Raw genomic sequence first — 17,460 nt, 5'->3', positions numbered from 1 at the left:
GACCCCTTCAAACTCAGACCCCAGGATTTCTTGAAGAACCCTAATACTTACCCCCACCCCATACTCAATACCAGACAGGAGAATCACAGGAACCTGGAAAATGTGCCTGAGATTTTTTTCCCCAGACATTGCCTGTCCAGTGCATGTTTATTGAGCTCAAGTAGTATACCTTGTTTGGTAGGGAAAAATCTGTGAGGAAGCCTAGCAAATGAGTGATTGAGACATTCATGAGGACTCATTGCTTTGGGAACCTTTGTTGGAAGTTGTCCTGGGCATAGAAAGCAAAAGACTTTCCAGATTCTCCAGCATGGACAAGAAGAAGAGAGGCAAACCATAGGAGAGTTGAAGAAATGGTGCACATCACATACATAGCTGAGCTCCAGCCTCATGGGTGATGCTAATGCACAGGGGACCCAGAGGGCTGGTTTTCTCCCAGTGACTTCCAGTCCTTCAGAACCTCTCCCTGCCTCCAGTCAGGCCTATCCATAACAAAACACATCTGCATAAACATGGCTAAATTCTGACCCTGACCTTGGAGAAGGGCCCTCCCAGGAAGGACCTTCAGGTGCATTTATTATTGTTGGTTCCAGGGAAACGTGGGCATGCTTCCTGGGGCAGTGAAGCTGGTGGAGGAGGGATGGGGAAGGCTTGGGCCTTACTGAGCTATGGATTGGGAGTGTAAAGCTGACCTGAAGGGGAAGAGGAATCTAAGCAGTTAGACTGGACTTGATGGAAGGTGAAAAGATACACAAGACCTGCAGTACTACATTTTTCACATCTGTTCTTTTTTTTTTTTTTTAAATATATTTTATTGATTTTTTACAGAGAGGAAGAGAGAGGGATAGAGAGTTAGAAACATCGATGAGAGAGAAACATCGATCAGCTGCCTCTTGCACAACCCCCACTGGGGATGTGCTCGCAACCAAGGTACATGCCCTTGACCGGAATCGAACCTGGGACCCTTCAGTCGCAGGCCGACGCTCTATCCACTGAGCCAAACCGGTTTCGGCCACATCTGTTCTTATTTTAAGTCTAGGGTGGGAGGAAGAGGAAGCAAAAGAAGTTATGAGCCTTGCTTAAGGGGACAGAGAAAACCTTTACAGAGCTGAGTACATGTAAAAGTCCATAACATTAGGAAGGTTCTGAGTTAATCCAGAAAGGCTTTAAAAAAAACAACACACCAACAACTTTGAGCTTTAAGCTAAATATAAAGATGAGCAGAAGCTGGAATAGACAGATATGAGGTAAGAGTAGGAGTGAGGACTGCAGGGAGGATCTGAGTTTATATGTATATTTTTCTACCCATTGCTTTATTACTTAAGAGCCTAGGAAATTAGAGCCTACAGCCTTTCTTTTTCGTGCCCCACTGGGCTTAGATACCTTCACTCTCATATGATTTGATTGATCTTTGACCCATGAAGTCTGATTTGGAGTATTCAGGCACTGACCCCAGCTTTGTTACTTCTCTCCACCCTGCCCCATCTCTATGCTCCCTCAGAATATGTGTAGAGCTGCTCTGAATGGCTGTTAACTCCTTAGACCACTAACTGATTCTTCTTTCTCTGTCCTACTGCTGCTACTACCTCTTGACTTTCCTGTCCTCACTCAGTGCATGATGGGAAAGGTATTAGGTTTACTGCTAATGAGGACATTCGGCCGGAAAAGGGTATGTTATAAACCATGCAGATATGACCCTAACATTGCCTAACACTGTCACCTGTGAACTAACATGAGCTGCTTATTTTTGGAGTGGAGGAACTAGGTGTCAAAGTTCAGAAGCTCTATCCCAAGTCTGAGATGGGCATTGTATTCATACAGTCTGAGATGGGGTTAGCAATAGTTCTGTCCTCAGAATTATCCTTACCCTCCACCTTAGGACAAAGAAGTTTTAGCTGGGTGCAGGGTACTGCTGTGTTTTTTGTGTTTTTTTCCAAAATAAAGTGAGGCCTCTGCTAAGGGGAACCTGCTAATTGGCCAGACATTGATATTGGGAAGCTATTTGTGGAGAGGTCCAAATGTGAGTAGGATAATGTCTTTCTGAGCAGAGCAGCCTCCCAAGCAGGGGCCTCCAGGAATCCAGGGATAGGTGGGAGGTTACTGCTTTTGTTCCATTAAGACCATGGGATGGACATAGTTTCTAAAGACACAGGGTGGCAGCACTCTCCTTCTCCAACATCTGCAGCCTAGGAGATAGGAGAGGTTTGAGGAACCTGAGAGATTCCTGGTGCATTTTTAAAAGACGTTTTGCCTAATATCTTGTCAGCCTAACTTGTACTTTAATACACAGCCTCATTCTTTATCCCCTTTTATTCACTTCTCCCATGCTTACTTCCCCATGGCTATTGTGGGTGACTGCTTCTCACTTTAGGGTATAGGGTTGTGGCCTCCTAACTCCTGTTTTATCTGGAACAATTAGGCCTAAAATCTTCTTCAGTGGAGGATGATGTGTCCATCTGTCCCTCAGGGTCTGGGGTGGATGATCCTGTTGGAGAAGTCTCTATTCAGGTGGACTTGTTTACACATCCTGGAACTGGAGAGCACAAGGTCACAGTGAAAGGTGAGTGGCATGGACTTACGGGTCTCACACCATTTCTTGCTCAGTGACCTCATCAGTCAAAAGCAGAGCCTGTTTAACCCAGCCCTCCAGCTTAGCCCTCTTCTACGGGGAGTGCCACCTGGGGCTCAAGAACTGGGAACACTTGGTGTAATCCCTCACAAGTTCCCCTTGTTTGGACAGTGGTGGCTGCTAATGACCTCAGGTGGCAGACAGCGGGGATGTTCCGACCCTTTGTGGAAGTGACCATGGTTGGCCCACATCAAAGTGATAAGAAGAGGAAGTTCACAACCAAGTCAAAAAGCAACAACTGGGCCCCCAAGTACAATGAGACATTTCACTTGTAAGTTATGGGATGGGGATTTGCAGGACTGTGGGATGGGGGTGAACTGGGAGGTAAGACTTGAGAGGGAAGAGGAGGGATGGGCTGAATGGCAGCTGGGATGAATTCAAGTTGAAGATCCCCTCATTTCTGGCCTCCTACCTTACCCTGTGATCACAGCCTCCTGGGAAATGAAGAGGGGCCAGAAGCCTATGAATTGCAAATATGTGTGAAGGATTACTGCTTTGCCCGAGAGGATCGTGTTCTAGGGCTGGCTGTGATGCCTCTGAGGGATGTGGCAGCCAAGGGCAGCTGTGCCTGCTGGTGCCCCTTGGGCCGGAAGATCCACATGGATGAGACAGGCATGACCATCCTCCGGATTCTGTCTCAGAGGAGCAATGACGAAGTGGCTCGAGAGTTTGTGAAGCTCAAATCGGAGTCTCGTTCCATGGAGGAGGGGAGCTGAGCACCTGAGCTCCTGTGCCAACCAGATGGCACCAGTTCCACAAATCAGGGCCGTGGGAGTTACTATGTAGCCAGCTTAGGTCCTCCTAGTGAAGAGGCTGACTTCTTCAGTTAAACAAATTTAAGGAAAATTTTGGGGTGATGGGAGTTTGGCTTTTCACAGAAAGGGTCATGAATCCCTGACCAGTAGGTCTGTGGTGCTAGGGGGTTACTGCATAGGGAGATTTTTCCATAAAGAGAGAGGGACAGACATTTCTGAGAGTGTCACCCATTCTTGGTAGACACACCTCCACTCGACACCCCATGTCTACCCCTCTCCATACTGCACCTTATCCAGTTGGACCCCTATGTACCAATCATTAGAAGAACAAGTTTAGAGGGCCAGGAGCTTGTGCCTGGCCAGCTAAGTAGTCAGTTGAGCCTATAGGTATCACTGAGCCCTGTAGTCTGGATTGAAGTGTAGCAGGGCTAGAGCACACAGAATAGAATTCACACTGTCCCTTGAGCAGAATCCACTGGTTTTGTGTGCGTCCAGTGAGAAAGAGGCTTTGAAACTGAACAAGATACCTCTAGAAATGAGCTCTGTTAATCCCTTACCCAGTTTATATCTGTCGTGAGCAGAAGCAGGTTCATATGGTGCTTCAGAGCCTTGAGCAGAATATTCTTTGGAACCCAAGTACCAGAGGCTACTTTCCCAGGAGTCCCTCTACCTCACTCCTGTAGGAAGGGAAGTGATGCTTCAGGACATGAGAGGCTGTTTTTGTGTGTATGCATCCGAGGACTAGTTGAAGGACCCAGGAGAGGGGACTATATTTCCTTCTTGGGAAGGCCCCGAACAAAGCCAAAAATTTTGGGAAATTAGTCTAGAAGGAGTTCTCCTCACTTATGGCCACTGCCTTCTGGTTGTCCCCCCGCTTGTAGAAAGAACCTAGCCTTTGACTTCACTCTTTTCATTAGGTCAGCTGTGTCCCCTTTATAGGTGTTCAGCCCTCTGGAAGAAACTTGGCCTATGATCCCTCTGTACAGCCTGGGTGGAGGAGGGCCTCAACATTCCCTGGGAAGTTAGAGACAAACTCTTGCAAGGGGTCATGTGGACTTTCCAGGCCTTTGCTCAGAGAAATGACACGGTCCTTTAATATCCTTGGTAGCAGCTTCCTGGACTTCCTTCCTGGACTTTCTGAGGACTCTGCATTGTCCACAGCTGTACTGGTCATTACATTTAACAAGAAACTAAGCATATTTGCTGTTGTTAATTATTGTATGTGCCATTGTTACAGGAGATTATTGGCTAGTCTGTAATAAATTATCTTATAGCAGCCTTTGGGGTCTTGTAATTCTGCTAAAATGTGGAAAGTTGTAGAAATGACTGTCCTATATAATGGCATATGTTGGACCAGTGGACTTTGCTGCTCTTCCCACCCCCTCCCCAAACCTACCTCTCATTCACCCCTGCCCCTGCAAGTGGTGGATAAGCACCAAGCAGTAAAGCAGCCAATGTGCTAGCATCTTGGCCTTAACCTGAGACCAAACAGTCCAGTTAACAAAAGCATGAGACCCAGGGCATACGCTTCCTGCAAAAGTTCCAGAAAATAGGAGATGGCATGTGTGAAAACTAATCCATGCTCTGTCTTTCCTGTTCTAGGATCACAAGGCTTTTCTTCTAGGACAGACACAGCCTGGGCCATAAGAACAAGGCAGGGGCCTCCTGGGGAGAGACGTGTCTCCAGAGGTTGGGGAGGGTTGAGGCTGCCTGTGCAGGACAGAGGTGTAGGCCTAGGAGTGCACAGTGGCCTTTCATGCAGGGAAATTCAAGGATAAAGTCTACTCCCAACAGGGAAGAAACAAGGTAAAAGTGAGGCCTCCTGGCCTGGGAACCAGAGAAAGTGTTCACCTACTCTCAACTTGCCCTGTCACCACGTAACAGGGTGGCACCCAAAGGGCACCCATTTATCCATTTACCTCATAGAGCAGGCCCCCAACTAAGGCACATTAACTCAGGGAGTTATGTCTACTTTTCCAGCACTACCCAAATTCTCTGAGAAGGGAGCTAACTAGAGCCTCCCAGTTTTTTATTTCCAGTTGCTTGCTAAATAAATCCTTACAATTCAGTTGCCCAGTCATTTTTAAACTTCTTCCTTTCCCAAACCAGTTGCCTATCATTTTTGCCTCAAGCTTACCTTTTGGGTTTTTGTTTTGTTTTGTTTTGTTTTGTTTTGTGAAGCCCAAATTTACTTCTATTTAAAAATGCTCAAGAGACTTTAAAAAGGCCCAAAAGCCCAAAGGTGTCCAGGTTTAATTTAAGATCAACCTGACTTGGTGTCTGTCCGTTTCTCCTTTGTGAGGCATCAATTTGATCCTTGTTAATGAGACACCTTGGTAATTCTAGTTGGATTGTGGTGACATCTTGTGACTCCTAGTATCTGTCATAAATGGCCATCAGGTTATGAACGATGAGAAACGTAATACTAGAAATAATCATAAGACGTCGGCAGATTTTACTTGAATATCCTTTCTGTATTATTCGTCGCCACCAGGCCCAATGATGATCAATTTGAATAGCGGTCATCATGATGAGTGTCACCTGCAAAGACTGGTATTAAATGCAGCTCTTTCAGAAAGAAACCAGCAAACACCCTTCAAGATGAAACATCTCAAACTTACCTTTTGAATTCATTGTCTCACCTCAGTTACAATACCACAAGTGGCCCAGCTGGCATGGCTCAGTGGTTGAACATCGACCTATGAACCAGGAGGTCACAGTTCAATTCCTGGTCAGGGTACATGCTCAGGTTGTGGGCTCAGTCCCCAGTAGGGGGCATGCAGGAGACAGCCGATCAATGATTCTCTCTCATTGATGTTTCTATCTCCCTCTCCCTTCCTCTCTGAAATCAATAAAAATATATTTAAAAAGGAAAATAAAAAACCACACACACACACAATACCACAAGTGGAGTAGTGGCTTGTAGTTCTTATCTGGATTACAAGCCACTACTAGATGATCTAATCATCTGCCTCCATTCTGCCCCTGCCCTCTTCACACACTTTGGTCTCTTTCCTGTTAAAGCTATTCAGTAGTTACCTATCGTAGTCTTTAGGCTGAAATTCCAAGACCCTTCAGGACAAGGGCAGGCACCCCTCACCGTCCTGCGGCTATTCTAAAGCACTTCCTTTGCAGTGGGGAAGGCGGGGAGGCTTCCCCATGCTCTCCCCGCCTGCCCCGCCGCTCAGCCCCCGCCATACACACACTGCACTCCTATCCCCTTACTGGAATATCCGCAGCCTTTTCCACTGCCTTCTGGGTTCTGACATCCTGACTTCCTTTAGGACCCAGTCAATCCTGGACACCCTCCCCACAGTACTCTACATTGTTATAATCGGTCTGCCTGCTCCCCATCAGCCTGAATCTATCCCAAGGCAGGGTCTGAGTATTTCATCTCCCTTCCCCATCTGCCAGGACAGAGAGGATGCCTAGGTACTTCAAAGCCAGGCCTGCAGGACTCCTTCGGAAAGCCAGTGAGGGAGGGGGCGTGGTCGGAGGCGGGCTTGTGGGGAAGGGGCGTGGTCGGAGGCGGGACCTTGGGGCTCCACAGCGCGCCTGCGCGGGAAGGTGCGTTAAGATGGGCGTCGCTGGAATGGACGTCTGCGTGGCGACGGTGAGCAGAAGGAGCCCGAAGGTGGCTCTGGAGAAGAGGTTATAGCCTCCTTTCCAACATTGAAGACTCTATCCCTGTACTACCTGACATCCGAAACCCTCTGTGTACTTTCCAGTACCGGTCCAGGTCCATCCCCGGACTTTATTGTAAATTGTTCTCCCAGTACTCCTCGAGGTTACTTCCCTTCCCTATACTGGAATCTTTGTGTTTTCCAGACACTAGGGGAAATGTATCTGTCCAGATACCTAGCAAAGGGGATCTTTATCCCACATATACCTCCCACAGGGCACCCATTTACCCAGTTACCTCACAGAGCCGGTCCCCAGCTAAGAGGCACATTATTAACTCAGGGAGTTTAATCTACTTCTCCAGCACTATCCAAATTCTCTGAGAAGGCATAAATCTTATACCATATTTGACCTGAAAGTGGCACATTTGTTGTAATTTCTTTCTCATAGGGCAGGGGACCTACTTTATAGGAAAAGTCAAACTCTGGCTACTCGTGGTTAATAGGCTTGCAGATTTGACTCAGTAGCTAACTTTTTAAAAACAGATAACACGTTTTAAAATGCAGGTTTTTAGCTTTCTGAAAAATTGAAGGATCTGTTAACTCTTAGCTCACCTTCTCACAAAGTGACAGGTAGTTGGAGCTGAGAAGCAACTGGTAAGTTAGTTTACTGCAGTTCATTAGGCAACATTACTCCTTGTTTTCTGATTTGTACTAAGTTTTACAATTATTTGCCTGTTACTGTAGGCATTTGCGTTTGTGATCCCTGATGTAGGACTTAATTTCTGAATCGATACTTTGAGCCCTTGGTAGAAACTGACATACAAAGAGGTTGGATTTGTGTTTAGGTTGTCTTTTGGTTTCTGTAATGCTCTGATTAGGACCAGAGACCATCCTAGTAGCTAAAACCCAAGGTGAAATCTGGACTAAAGTCGTTGGTTTTTAAATAAGAGAATTCAACCAAAATAGCTGTAGGTTGTTCCCTGGTGCATTTGATCTTGAAGAAATCCACTGTGTTAACTCCTCTCTGATGAGATCAGGGCAAGGTATTGTTTCTTTTTGAATACTTGGTTATAAAAGGGGCCTGGCTCTGGTCTATTCTGAAAGTGATGTCTCAATGGTGCTGTCTCTGTGCCAAAACACACAGATGGTAACCCTCTTCTCTGAGGGAAATAACAGGTCTCATAATGTCAAGAGTGGGAGTGTTCTGCAGGTTGTCTCTAATCAGAAGTAGAACAGGACCTTGCACAGTGGATTTTTAAAGAAGCAAAAATCATTTCTTTGAGCGTAAGTGTATGACCCACCCTGAATGAATCTGCCATACCCAGAAGCAGAATGGTAAAGCTGAAGAAACAACATGGAATAATGGAGATGGCATAATACTGTGAATACTGATCTCAGCTCTGCTACATAATAGTCAGGGATCCTTGATCTTTAATTTCTCAGAGGCTGTTTTGTGCATCTATTAAACAGAGCAATAATTCCTGCCATGTTTACCTCAGAGGGATCAAATGGGCTCATTAAATGTGAAAGCACTTTGAAAACTACGTTTTCTGTAAGTGTATAAGGCATTATTATTATTATTAATGACATTCTGGGTGCTGATTAACTTTCAAGGTATTTGTCTTGCTGCTTCCAGGTTCAAAATCAACGAATATTTTGCTGAGTACATCCTGTGTTCCAGGTGCTCATCTAGGCATGGAGCCTAGCATTGAACAAAACAAAAAACCCTGTATAAATTTAGGAGTGAGTCATCAGCATATTGAGAGTCTACTAAGTACCCAGTGCAGTATAATAGCATGGTAAAGTAGTAGGAAGAATCTAGATTATGGATTTAAGCCTGCCACTAATATAGCTGTGAGAGACTCTTTCCCTGTGTGAGACTGAACTTCCCCATCTGTAAAATAAAGAGGTTATGCAAGGTAAACTCTAAGGTTCATTCCAGATAAAATGTATTTCTTTAGAGATTCTAATTGCTAAAGTTCCTTACCTATAAGGAGTTATTGTACTGCTGGGATGATCAGACTAACAAAACTGAACAGTCATAGAACTTCAAGGACAACAGAGTGCTAATGTCACACTAGCTTCAGCACAATAGTGGTTACAACAGGATTTCTCTGTAGGTAATGGAGCATATAAAAAGATTTCCTGGGAGACCGGGTAGACCCAGATGGATGGGAAGCTTTGGATTAGACCAGGGGTCGGCAAACTCATTCGTCAACAGAGCCAAATATCAACAGTACAACGATTGAAATTTCTTTTGAGAGCCACATTTTTTTAAACTTAAACTTCTTCTAACGCCACTTCTTCAAAATAGACTCGCCCAGGTTGTGGTATTTTGTGGAAGAGCCACACTCAAGGGGCCAAAGAGCTGCATGTGGCTCATGAGCCGCAGTTTGCCGACCACGGGATTAGAGGAAAGGAAGGAGATTCTATTGTAGATACTGGAAATTGAATTATTTGAAGTGCAAAGGAGAAGGACATGCCATTCATTGTTGTCCTAGTGTATAAGGCAGAATCCTTGCAGAAAAAGGATTGCATTCAAATATGTTTAACTGAAGAGAGTTTAACCAAAGGGCTATCTACAGAGGTATAGTTATTATTAAAATAACTAGAATGGAATGGTGGAACACAACAGTGGCAAATCAGTAGCACTCCTCAGCCTGAAGGGAAAGAGGAGAGAGTGTTGTTACCCAGAGCCTAGCAAGAGCTAAGGTCATTAGTGCTAAGCAGTCACTGTAAGAATTTAACAAAGCAGAGATGAAGCCGAAAAACAAATGCCCTAACCTTTCTTCCTGTCCTCCAGTCTTCAGCTAGTACTTCCCATTGGTAAAACCCAACAGAAGCCCAGGGGCAAGGTAGTCTGGGTGTTATAGTTCATAGAGGTCAGCTTCCCAGAACAGCACCAAGGGAGTTAAGCAGGAGGAGACAGCAAACACGAAGTCAAGGGAAGGAAAAGTCACCACCATTGCACTTTTCCCTCTCTAAGACTTAGTCTCCTTAGCTGTGAAGTGAGGATAGTAAAGCCTTTGTCCCAAGGTGATTGTGAGGATTCTGATATGAGATATGAAGGTGCCCAGCACAGGGCCTGATACATATTAGAGGCTCAATATATTTTAGTCCCTTTCTTCCTTTCTGAACATGCCTAAATGACTCCTTGGCTGAAATATATTTTCCAGTCAAGGTCTCAAAGTGTAGCTGGAACTGAGTTAATGAAGTTAGAATAGTAGGAGGTAAAGTCACAACATGTAGGTCCCTCTGGCCCATTGTAATGACTGTCTTTTAACAGAAGTAAGGTAGGAAGTCATTGGAAAGTTCTTCAGGATAGTGTGACATCTGACATCAGGGTTCCTATCATTCACTAGGTTATCACTTGTTTGTTTATTCAAAAATATTTATTTAGAACATACCACATGTTAGGCACTGGAGATGCATTGATATATAGTCCCTACCCTTGAAGACAATGTGATCTTATGAAGGAGACAGACAATTTCCATTTCAGATGTAAATGTTAAGATAGGAGTGAACATAGATTGTACCATGGGAGCTCATAGTAAGGACACCTGATTCATTCTTAAAAGGCATCTGAAGAAGACAATGTAAGCTTAATATTACCCAATAGCACTTAACCAGGTCTAAACAGAGGAAAATGGAGTTCTAGCATTTGGAGTAGTATGTGCACTTGGAATAAATAAATAAATAGTTGGTGGTATGCTGGAAATTACAGGTAGTTTATATTTACTGGACAGTTGGCTTTGAGCAGGAGGATGGTGAGCAATAAGACTAGTAAAGTAGGCACGGACATGCTACCAGGATGTAGCTGGAATTAAAATTGAAATACGGAATGGCTTCCTGACTACTCAATGGAAAATTCACAGGACAGAACCCTGATACCCAAGGACCGAAGGTGGAGACCACATAGAGACTTGTAGGAGGGACGGAGGCGCGAAAGGGCTGGCCAAGCACCCATAGATGGCAACTGAAGTCCCGGAGAGATATCTGAGCTGGGGGCGGGGGGAATAGGGTGCCACTGAGAACTCTGGGATCTAATCCCGAAGCTGGGCTCCCCAGCAGAGAGCACCAAACTGAGGAGGTACTCACATAACATCTAGCTGTGAAAAGCAGTGGGGTGCTGTCTGCCAGGGAGTGGCAGTTGAAAGTTCGGGCACCCTTTTAAAGGGCCAATGCACAAAAATTCCCTGTGGAGCCACCCATCTTGTGCTCTGGCAGAGGAAGGGTGAAGTGGACTAGAGCTGTGAGAGCAGAACCCAGGACTGGGGACTCGGGGGATAGAGCTCAGAAGGCAGACACCCCAAGTTTCCTGGGATGAGTTATTCCCTTACACCAGTGATGGCGAACTTATGACACGCGTCACGCGTAGCCATTTCTGATGACACGCGGCCGCTGAGGCGGCTGCATGCCGAGGATGAAACATTTGCTGCTCCTGAGGATGAAACATTTGCGAAATAATGTTTTTTCCTCAAAATGACACACTACCCGAGTTATGCTCAGTTTTTTGGCGAAGTTTGACACACCAAGCTCAAAAGGTTGCCCATCCCTGCCTTACACAGTGGAGGACATCTTTCCCACATAGACATCTGCCTTGCCTGTGGAGAAGACAGTGGACACACCCTATTGGAAAACACCTTGTCCTGAGGCCACTTAAGAGATTAAAAGTAACAATTACCCTCCAGGCAGAAGCAACTGCCCCACCCTATTGAAAAAGAATTCTCACCACACCTGAGGAAGATTGCCTGGGGGCCATTCAAGTCGGAATCCTATTAGTCTGTAAACAGAGGCAGTCTCTGGAGGCTTGGAGTCTTTGCCTGATCCAATTAGTCAGAAACAGCCTTTAACACTGTCCTGCACTAGAGATGGAGAAGTATAGAGAATCTACCTAAAACATAGTCACAAACCCAAACAGACAACCAAAATGAGGAAACAACCCCCAAACGAAAGAACCAGTGAATTCTCCAGAAGAAGAGATAAATGAAGCAGAGATAAGAAATTTATCTGAAACAGAGTTCACAGTAATGATGTTAAAAATGCTCAACAGTATGAAAAAAGATATAGTAACTAGGAAAAAAGAATAGTCTGAGATAAAGAATGACATAACACAAATAAAGAACATATTGGAAGGAATACTCAGCAGATTAGGGGAAGCTGAGGATCAAATCAATGAATTAGAAGACAAGAGTTGAAAATATCATTCAGTTAGAGAACTAAAAAGAAAAAAAACAAAAAACAGGAGGACAGCTTAAGGGAGTTGTGGGACAATATGAAATGTAACAATATTAGAATAGTAGGTGTGTCAGAAGAGGCAGAAAGGGAGAAAGGAATAGAGAAGGTGTTTGAAGAAATAATGGTAGAAAACTTCCCTAACCTGGTAAAGGAAAAAGTCGCACAAGTTCAAGAGGCACAGAGAACCCCAAACAAGAAGAACCCAAACAGACCCACACCCAGACACATCATAATTAAAATGCCAAAAATTAAAGACAGAGAATCTTAAAGGCAGCAAGAGAAAAGAAAACTTACCTACAAAGGAGTTCCCATAAGGCTGACACCTGATTTCTCATCAGAAACTCTACAGGCCAGAAGGGAATGGCATGAAGCACTCCAGGTAATGGAAAGCAAGGATCTGAGACCAAGATTACTATATCCAGCAAGACTATCATTCAAAATAGACAGTCAAATAGATTCCAAGACACACACACACACACACACAAAGGCTAAAAGAGTTCACCACCACCCAGTCAGCATTACAAGAAATGCTAAGGGATTGCTGTAAGGGATTGCTGAGAAGAAGAAACAGAGAGAGAGACCTAGCCATACAGAATTAAAATGGCTATAAATAAGTACCTCTCAATAATAACCCTAAATGTAAATGGATTAAATGCTCCAATCAAAAGGTGTAGGGTAGCTGAATGGATACAAAGCATGACCCAACTATATGATATCTACAAGAGGCCCACCTCAAAACAAAAGACACACACAGGATGGAAAGTGAAAGGATAGGAAAATTTTTCCATGCAAATGGAAAAGGAAAAAAAAAAGCTGGAGTAGCAATACTCATATTTGACAAAATAGACTTTAAAAGCATCATGCTAAGCAAAATAACCCAGTCAGAGAAAGATAAATGTTATATGATCTCACTCATTTGTGGAATATAATGAACAACATAAACTGATGAACAAAAATAGATCGGGGGGGGGGGGGCGGGGGAAATATACTAGAATATAATAGAAGTAATTCTGTTATTTGCAGATTTTTAATATTTCCTATAACTTTTGTGATATAATACTAAGTATAGTTTTGGCAGTATTATTATACTTAAAATCCTTTTATTCTTGAAATATTAAGGTTTATTGCATGTAACATTATTATATTTAAAATAGTTTTTCTTGAAATTAAAAAAAAATGGAAAAATGAAAGACTAGTAAAGTAAGCAAAAGCCAGATTATGAAGTGGAATTTAGATTTTTCTCCTGAAGGCAGTGGTAGATTTTTAAGCAAAAAGAGTAACAAAAAGACAGTATTTTAGAGAGATCACTCTGGCTAGGTAATAATGAAGTTATTTGAAGTGGTGTTGCAATGGAGGGTGAAAAGGTGCAAAATGAGACAAGGCTAAAGATGGTAGCCTGAACTTAGGGAGAAACTTTAGGGATAGAGGGAAGTAGATGACTATTCCAAGATAACTCTCTATTAATGAAGGAGAATGTACAGAATTTCATGATTCATTATAAGTGGGAGAGTGAAAGAGCATTGTCAAAGATAACTCTCAGATTTCTGGCTTGGGCACATAGGTAAATCATAGGATTAGTAACTGATATTAAAGACCAGAAATATAAAAGCACAGATTTTGGGTATATGACAGGTGGGAAAAGAGATGGTGATTTCAGTTTTGTAAATGTAATTTTTTTTTATTGTGGTAAAATACACATTAAGTAAACTTTGCCATTTTACCATTTTAAAGTGTACAGTTCAGTGACATTAAGTATATTCACAGTCTTGTGCAACCATCACTACCTAGTTCCAGAATGCTTTCGTCACCCTAGCCCCATTAAGTAGTCACTCATCAGTACGTGTAGATTTTGAGGCATTTATGTGACATCCAAATATAGATGTTAAGTAGACATTTGGATATGTAGTATTGAAACCCAGGATAAAATGTTAGGCTCAAGGTATGGATTTTTAAATCATTAGCATGCAGATAGGGAGCTCTTAACCTGGGGCCACCACTGATTATATATATATATAAATTGAAATCATGGGGGTGATTAACAAAACTCAGAAAAAATGACCAGTGAGGAAACAAAAAGAAAAAAGAATGAGGATGGAACCCTGGATAATATTGAAGAGGTTCAATGGGTGTTATCTTGAGTATAAGAAATAAAATTCATGTCTGCCTCAAAATAGGTAAAGGCTTTTGAAGGGCAATGGTATTTCCTACTTGTTAGTTTTACCTCACTTGGTTGCCTCTGCCCAACACATATTTCACAGATTCATTCATTTGTACTCTTAAATAAATTATCTCCTTAGTTTACTAGTCATACCTTTTTTCTTACTTAGTCTTAATTGGCCATTAGGTTGGTGGGGTATCATTACAAGGTCAATGATAGAGTTAGCTAAGTTGTCAACGAATGTGTGTGTATCTTGTGGATAAAGCAGCAGTTCTCAAAGTATGAGACTAGAACCAACAGCATCAGCATCACCTGAATTTGTAAGAAATGTAAACTGTTGAACCCCACCACAAGAATGAGAAACTCTGGGGTTGGAACCCAGCCTGTCAGGTGATTCTGACGCATTCTAAAGTTTGAAAACAGCTGTGCTAGACTTCCTGGCCAATTTTTTCAGTCTATAAATAAAACCGGGGTTCCTGGTTCTGTCTTTAACTTTTATATAATAAAATCTGGATGCAACATTTTGCAATGTCTGATGAATTAATTATTCATGAAAAAGTTGTCTTGGAACATTCTTATCCATCTGTGACCTTCACCATTCTGAATTATAGATACAAATATTATTTCCTGCATATTATTTTCCCTTTTGGTGTACAGTAGTCATCTTCAATAATATACATTCTAAACTGTGAAAAGGAAATAATTATTTCTGTAAACACCCTTTCTTACCCATCCAGTTCTTTGTTTTGGAATCTCCCAGTCTTATGCTGAGTCATATCCTTGGCTTTGGAGAGTATGAAATGAACCTCACTGAAATTACATCATTCTCTCTTCTCTACCACCATCAAGAATTTTTCAACTACATGGCCTTGCTTAGAGATGCAGTAATTATATACAAATCTCTTAGGTTCAGTAGCCATAGTCATGAAGAAACTAGAAGCTACAGACTGAATTTGGAAAGAATTGATCTTGGTCATCAAGGCCAATTGAGGGAAGTTTTCAGCTTTTGCTAGTCCAAGGGATAAGCCAGGTAATACAGTATTCTAATTGTCTCTGTCTTTCCACGAAGTTTGTACACGAATTGAGGGCATGGATGATGTTTTATTTATTTTTGCATCTTTGACCATGTCACAACAATACATACTCTGCACTCAGTAAACACTTGCCAAGTTTAATTCAGAAGTTAGATAAAGATTTTAATTGTGGCTCTACCTCTAAGCCACTTCGAGTTAATTGACCTCTGATTTCCTCATCTCTAAAACAGATCTAATAAGTTTTGCACTGTCTCCTTCCCAGTGTCTTTATAGGAATTTAAAAATAGAATATATATGAAGTACTCTTTAAAAGTCTAGAGAGCTCTGTAAAGGTGAAATTACATAACAGTTTTGATTCAGATGCTCTCTACCTTAGAGGAATAATTGGTTCATTCTGAATTGTGGAGAGAAAACTCAGCACAGTGAGCTAGAAGTCAGGTGATCCTTATCCTAGTCCTGATTTCCTTTAAATTCTTTGGATCTTAGTCTCCTTTGATCTCAAATGAGAAAGCAGAGATCAGATTGGTTCCCAACCTTGGCAACACATTGGAATCACGTGGTACCGAAAAAGACTGATGCCTGGAAGCCACTCCCATATATTTAATTTAATTGGTCTGGGGAAAATTCTGGGCCTTGAGATTATTTTTTTTTAATTCCCTGTGTGCAGCCAAGGTTTTGCATTTTTTTAAATCAGCAAAACCATGCAGTTAGATAAAATCTTACACAAAAATCCAGGCTACAACATACATACCAGTGAAGCTTCTGCAGTTGCTGTCTTAGGACATTAAGTTCCAACTGCCAATCCCTTTTTCTTGTGTCCCATTTTAGAATTCATGCTTCATGGAGCACTGTTAGAAAACCATTGTAATAGACAATTTTCCGAATAGTTTACAGGTCCAAACAATGTTATGACCTTTTGCTTTCTCACGAGAGCTATGTTCTATGTTTTTCTTAACACCAATTTGGTCCATTGTCAGACTGATTATTATGGAGGTTAGCTTTCCATTTACTTCCTTCTGATTACCCTAACTCTTTTGCCTCAAGATGATGAGTAGTCTAAAATTCTTGCTGCCACCCTCCCCAGAGAGTCTGATCCCATACATCCAGGGAAGGAGACAGGTGTCTATGTTTTCCATGTCTCTTTGAAACAGTTGGTCTATGGACCACACTTTTGGGAAAGATTGCTCTAAGAGTTTGTGGGTCAAACGTAAATAAGGGATGCTGAAGTATTGGGACAGATTAATGGATTCCCCCCTGAGCTCAGTGTCTGATCTATCAAAGAGAAGCATCTGGGTATTTAAGACTTTAAATTCTACTCCTTCTTATTTGACCATAGTTCTCAGTTACTGCCCTAAAAACCTGCTTCACAACCATCTCTTCATCTGTGGCCAAGTCTATAAAGAGATGATATAGTATAGTAGTCAAGAGCAGTCAGGCAAGCAGGGATTCAAATCTGCCACTGTAACTATCACATTCTGATTGTCTGATCGTGAGTAAATCACTTAATCTTAAGCCTCAGGGTATTTATTTGTAAAAGAAGAAGAAGAAAAAGGGAAAGGGCAGGAGGAGGAGGAGGAGGAGGAGGAGGAGGAGGAGGAGGAGGAGGAGGAGGAGGAGGAGGAGGAGGAGGAGGAGGAGGAGGAGGAGGAGGAGAAAAGTGCCCTCTTTCTAGGCCCAGGTGTTAGTGAAAATTAAACAAGATTAAATGTGTAAAGCACTTGTAAAGTGTCTAGTACACAGTAAATTTTGATAAATGGTAGGTATTATTATATCAGCAGGACCTGGACTGACAAGGAGTTTTTTGTTTTATTCTTAGGTGGTGTTTCTCTGAGATGAAATACATAAAACTTTATATTTCAGGTAAGTGCTCAGCTTATATCTGCTAAGATATCCGGAGTTCACCAATCAATAATGGTATTTGCTTACTACTACACTGTCCCATGTTCCACCCACAAAGCCAAGAAATTGACCGCTTGTGCTGTCAGAGCATTCATTAAAGGATTGAACGAAGCTCACCAAGAAACTT

The 17,460-nt window shown here is 42.6% G+C and overlaps 2 protein-coding genes across 2 annotated transcripts in view; both read left to right on the top strand.

Annotated features, from left to right (window-relative positions):
• UNC13B (unc-13 homolog B) overlaps window positions 1-6,822 on the top strand; it is a 147,240-nt gene extending 140,418 nt beyond the window's left edge. Inside the window, exons 37-39 of the mRNA XM_079789685.1 lie at window positions 2,465-2,557; window positions 2,738-2,897; window positions 3,057-6,822. Of these exons, the coding sequence (XP_079645811.1) occupies window positions 2,465-2,557; window positions 2,738-2,897; window positions 3,057-3,342 (539 nt within the window). The 3' untranslated portion in view covers window positions 3,343-6,822. The remainder of the gene's footprint in view (window positions 1-2,464; window positions 2,558-2,737; window positions 2,898-3,056) is intronic.
• A 136-nt stretch (window positions 6,823-6,958) lies between these two features.
• Window positions 6,959-17,460, top strand: part of LOC307111153 (phospholipid-transporting ATPase FetA-like) — a gene marked incomplete at its 5' end in the record, with an annotated part of 62,366 nt that continues 51,864 nt past the window's right edge. The window contains 2 exons of the mRNA XM_079790829.1: window positions 6,959-7,032; window positions 17,251-17,294. Of these exons, the coding sequence (XP_079646955.1) occupies window positions 6,959-7,032; window positions 17,251-17,294 (118 nt within the window). The remainder of the gene's footprint in view (window positions 7,033-17,250; window positions 17,295-17,460) is intronic.

This window comes from Cnephaeus nilssonii, assembly GCF_951640355.1.
Source record: "Cnephaeus nilssonii genome assembly, chromosome: 14".
NCBI lineage: Eukaryota > Metazoa > Chordata > Mammalia > Chiroptera > Vespertilionidae > Cnephaeus > Cnephaeus nilssonii.
Note: the sequence above shows the minus strand (reverse complement) of the source record. Positions and strands in the feature narration are given on the sequence as shown.